The sequence below is a fragment of the Dryobates pubescens genome, chromosome 6, assembly GCF_014839835.1.
Source record: "Dryobates pubescens isolate bDryPub1 chromosome 6, bDryPub1.pri, whole genome shotgun sequence".
Classification (NCBI taxonomy): Eukaryota; Metazoa; Chordata; class Aves; order Piciformes; family Picidae; genus Dryobates; species Dryobates pubescens.
Genome location: NC_071617.1, coordinates 32,369,061 through 32,373,275, shown reverse-complemented (window position 1 = coordinate 32,373,275; position 4,215 = coordinate 32,369,061). Strand labels below are relative to the sequence as shown.

At 64.5% G+C, this 4,215-nt stretch overlaps 1 protein-coding gene across 1 annotated transcript; it reads left to right on the top strand.

The window, feature by feature from the left end:
* The first annotated feature begins 1,450 nt into the window (after nt 1–1,450).
* IRF2BP2 (interferon regulatory factor 2 binding protein 2) lies at nt 1,451–3,801 on the top strand. Its single transcript, XM_054162267.1, has 2 exons — nt 1,451–2,576; nt 2,812–3,801. Exons 1-2 carry the CDS (start codon nt 1,562–1,564, stop codon nt 3,525–3,527), a joined length of 1,731 nt encoding a protein of 576 aa, XP_054018242.1. The 5' UTR covers nt 1,451–1,561; the 3' UTR covers nt 3,528–3,801.
* Nucleotides 3,802–4,215: the final 414 nt, after the last annotated feature.

Sequence of the window (4,215 nt, the reverse complement as noted above, 5' to 3'; positions counted from 1 at the left end):
AGGCGGCGCTTCGCGTGGAGCAGGCCCGGCGGCAGCAGCAGCGCCCCATCCACAACCATCGTGTGGCTGCCAGCCGCGGGGAGGCACCTCTCGGCGGCGGCTGCGGACGTCAGAGCTTCCCCGGCCCCTACCGGCCCCCGCCTCCCGCCCTCCTTCCCTCCCTCCCCCGTAACCTACATAACGCAGTGGGAAGGGCTGCCTGAACGGCGGGGCAGCCTCTGTCATGTTTACCGTGTCCGGGCGGACGCGTAGAGCCGGCCCTACGTGCCGGAATGCGTCCGGTAAAGGATCGCTTCACCTCCCGTGGCAAACGGGAAGAGCAGGCACATTCTTTTCCTCCGTCCTTTACGCTGCCCTGTGTTTAGTGTGAATACAGGCGGCAGATGAGCGATTCGCCGCGTGGGAGTGGGGAAACGTCTGCAGGTTTTTCTTTTCCTAAGGAGATGGTGTTTGCTTAGACTGCGTGAATTTCGCTAATCTGCATTAGGAAGCGCTGTTTTGTGGTTGAAAATGCCCCATTTCCTGTGCACAATGATAACAGTTCAAAATGTCATTCCCCCCCCAAAAAAAGAAAAAAAAAAAAAAAGAAAGAAAAAAAGACACACAGAGAGTCGTTCTGTTTATTTACAATGGTGCCTTCTGCTCCGGCGGGGAGAACAAAGCCAGGCCGCGGCGTGGAAGGGCGCCAGTCCCTGCCCGGAGGCGGTGCTGACCGGCCCCGCGGGGGAGTGTGTGTGGGGGAGCCGCGCCGTGCCCAAGGTCACCGCCCGAGCAAGGGAGGACACGGAGCCCCGCACTGCGGGGGGCGCCCCGGGTGGCAGGTTTCTGCGAAGACCTCGGCTGCGCAGGAAACAGTAATAAAAACAATTTAATAACAGAAAAGCAGACGGGAGCGGCAGCGCACCCCTGCCCCTTTTCCTGTCCCCCTCCACTGTCCCCTTAGCCCTCCTCGAGAGCGAGGCGGGGCGGGGGCACGGCGAACCCCGACGACAGGAGGAACCCCCGGTGCTGGTGGTGTTGCCGGTGGCGGGGGCGCGGGCCGGGATCGCGGCGGTGGGGCGGGGGCGCCCATTGCGCAGGCGCGGCCAGCACTGTCGAAGAATCGAGGCGGCGGCGCGCAGAGGCGGCGGTGACGGCTGGAACCCGGCACGGCGCCGCCGCCAGCCCCGGCCCCGGCCCCCGCGGCAGTCCCCGCCCCGCCCGCCCCACCGCTCCGGCCCGCGCCGCCCCGTAGTAGCCAGCGAGCGGGGGAATCGTGCGGGCGGCAGCGGCCGCAGCCCTGCGTCAGCCGTGCCGCGGAGATGCGCGTCCTCGCCGCCCTGTGAGCGCCGCCGGCGGAGACGGCGAGGAGAGCGGTGTCCCCCGCAGCGGCTGTGCCAGTCGGGGCGCCCGCCGCGCCCCTCTCCAGCGCACGGAAGAGGAAGGCGAGGGGGAGGGGGCCCGGCGGACGGTCCCGCTGCGGCCGCGGCGACCAAGCCTCCCCGTCGGGACTCCGGTGGCGAGAGGCGGAGGCGGCAGGAGCCGGAGCGGGGGGCGCTCGCCGCTGCCCCGGGGACGGGACATGTCGTCGGCGGCGGTGGCGGCTGCTTCCCGCAGGCAGTCGTGCTACCTGTGCGACCTGCCCCGCATGCCCTGGGCCATGATCTGGGACTTCACCGAGCCCGTCTGCCGGGGCTGCGTCAACTACGAGGGGGCCGACCGCGTGGAGTTCGTCATCGATACAGCGCGGCAGCTGAAGCGGGCACACGGCTGCTTCCCTGAGGGCCGAGCCCCGCCGCCGCCCCACGCCAAGCAGCCGCCGCTCTCCGCCAAGGAGCTGCTGGCGCAGCAACAGCAGCTCGGCCACCCTGCGGCGGCGGAGGCGGCGGCGCGGCCCCCGCCGCAGCCCCTGGAGCGCTACTCGCTGGCGGCCGAGCGGCCGCCGCCCCGCCTGGGCACCGAATACGGCGGCGGCCGACAGGTCAATGGCATCTTGGTGCCTAACGGCTTCCCCAAGCCTGAGGAGCCACCCGAGCTGAATCGGCAGAGCCCCAACCCAAGGCGGACGCACGCTGTGCCTCCCACCCTAGTGCCGCTAGTGAACGGCGCTGGGCTTCCCGCCGCCATCAGTGGCTTAGGCAGCCGTGCTGCCGCCGCCGCCTCACTCGCCGCCATCTCCACTGCGCCCGCCCCGATGGCCGTGCCTGTCCCCCAACAGCCGGCGGCGGCGACACAGCCGGCGACGCAGGCGGCGGGACAGCCGAGCGAGCTGGGGCACAAGCGCCCGGGCTCCGTCTCCTCCTCGTCCTCCGGCGGCAACGGTGCGGCGGGGGAGCACGACGGCGGCGCCAAGGAGAAGCGGGGCTCGTCTGAGAGCTTGCCGGCGGCGGCGGAGATGGCTACCGAGGGCAAGGGACGTCCGGGCGGCGAGCAGGAGTGGCTGGCGAAGCCCAAGACCGTGCGGGACACTTTGCTGGCCCTGCATCAGCACGGTAGCCATGCCGTGCCACCCTTCGACAGCAAGTTCAAGAAGGAGCCGGGTATGGCGGGCGGAAGGCTGCTGGGCTACGAGACCAACGGCGCCGTGGCCAAGCCAGGTGAGGCGACGGGGCCCGGGGGGCGTAGGGCAGGGCTGGGGTGTCGGGTAGGTGGTGTCCTGGCATGTGGGACAGAGGTTCTTGGGCGTTCGAGGCGGCGGCCCGACGGCGTGGGTGGCCGGTGCCCAAGGGGTGACCGTGGCCAGTTGTTTCTGCGGGTGCACAGCAGAGACCCTGATGCTCAGCGGTGCGTTCCGACTACACTGCCTTCTCACCCGTCTCCTCCCCTCTGCAGGGGCCCGGGCCGCCCGGAAGAGGAAGCCTTCCCCCGAGCCAGAGGGTGAGGCAGGCCCCCCGAAGATCAATGGGGAGGTGCAGCCTTGGCTGCCCACCTCGTCGGAAGGGATGAAGCTGCCGCTGACGGCCACCCCGTTTATGTCGCCCCCGCCGCCCACCGCTTCTCCCCACTCCAACCGGACCACGCCGCCCGAGGCGGCCCAAAACGGCCAATCTCCTATGGCTGCCCTCATTTTGGTGGCGGACAATGCCGGGGGCAACCACGCCTCCAAAGAGGCCAACCAGGTTCACTCCACCACGCGGAGGAACAGCAGCAGCCCCCCCTCGCCCTCTGCCATGAACCAAAGAAGGCTGGGTCCCGGCAGGGAGGTGCCGGGCCAGGGGGCCAACGCGGCGGGCGGGCTGGAGCCCGTCCACCCCGCCAGCCTGCCGGACTCGTCCCTCGCCGCCAGCGTCCCGTTGTGTTGTACTCTCTGCCACGAGCGCCTGGAGGACACCCACTTCGTGCAGTGCCCCTCCGTCCCCTCCCACAAGTTCTGCTTCCCTTGCTCTCGGCAGAGCATCAAGCAGCAGGGAGCCAGCGGGGAGGTGTATTGTCCTAGCGGGGAGAAATGTCCCCTGGTCGGCTCCAATGTTCCCTGGGCCTTCATGCAGGGGGAGATCGCCACCATCCTGGCTGGAGATGTGAAAGTGAAAAAGGAGAGGGACTCGTGACTTGGTCGCTTTCGTCGCCCAGCATCACCTTGAACTCGAACTGCTCGAATTCTGTATATATCTATAAATATATATATAAAAGTATATATATATATCTCCAAGACAAGGGAAATGTAGACTTCATAAACATGGCTGTATAATTCTGATTTTTTTGAATACATTGTGTTTCTATATTTTTGAAGACTAAAGGTATGTACTTATTATAAAGGCATTTCTTATTCTTCCTTTTTTTTTCCCTTTGAGTTCGTTTTTTAATGTTTTTTTTTTTTTTTTCCTTCCCTCCCCCCCCCCTTTTGTTATAGCAACTATTTGTTGTGCTTCCCTGGTGACAGTTCCTGTTCAATGTAGGCTGTGACTTGCGCTGCTTTTTTTAGAGAGCACTTGGCAAACCAGAAATGCTTCTAGCTGTATTTGTATGCACTTGTTTCCTCCCCCCCCACCCCTTTTTCTTCCCTTTTTTTTTTTGTTTTGTTTGTTTGTTTCTGTTCTTTGTTTAAATGCCAAATACACTTTCTGACATTGTAAAGATTGCCTTACTGTCTGTGATTCCTTATTCCTGGCCCCTGTCCTGTAGAGCTGGTCGCATGCAGGCTTGGTCTGAGGCGGATGGGGAGAAGAGTGGCTGGCCAAGGCCTTTGCCAATTCCGCCAGTCAGGCGAGCTTAGGGAGCAGGAGGGCTCTCCCAGAA

Coding starts and splice junctions, on each gene's coding strand:
- IRF2BP2 (XM_054162267.1), top strand. CDS start 1,562: ATGTCGTCGGCGGCGGTGGCGGCTGCTTCCCGCAGGCAGTCGTGCTAC. Junction 2,577..2,811: donor CGGCGCCGTGGCCAAGCCAG/GTGAGGCGACGG, acceptor TCCCCTCTGCAG/GGGCCCGGGCCGCCCGGAAG.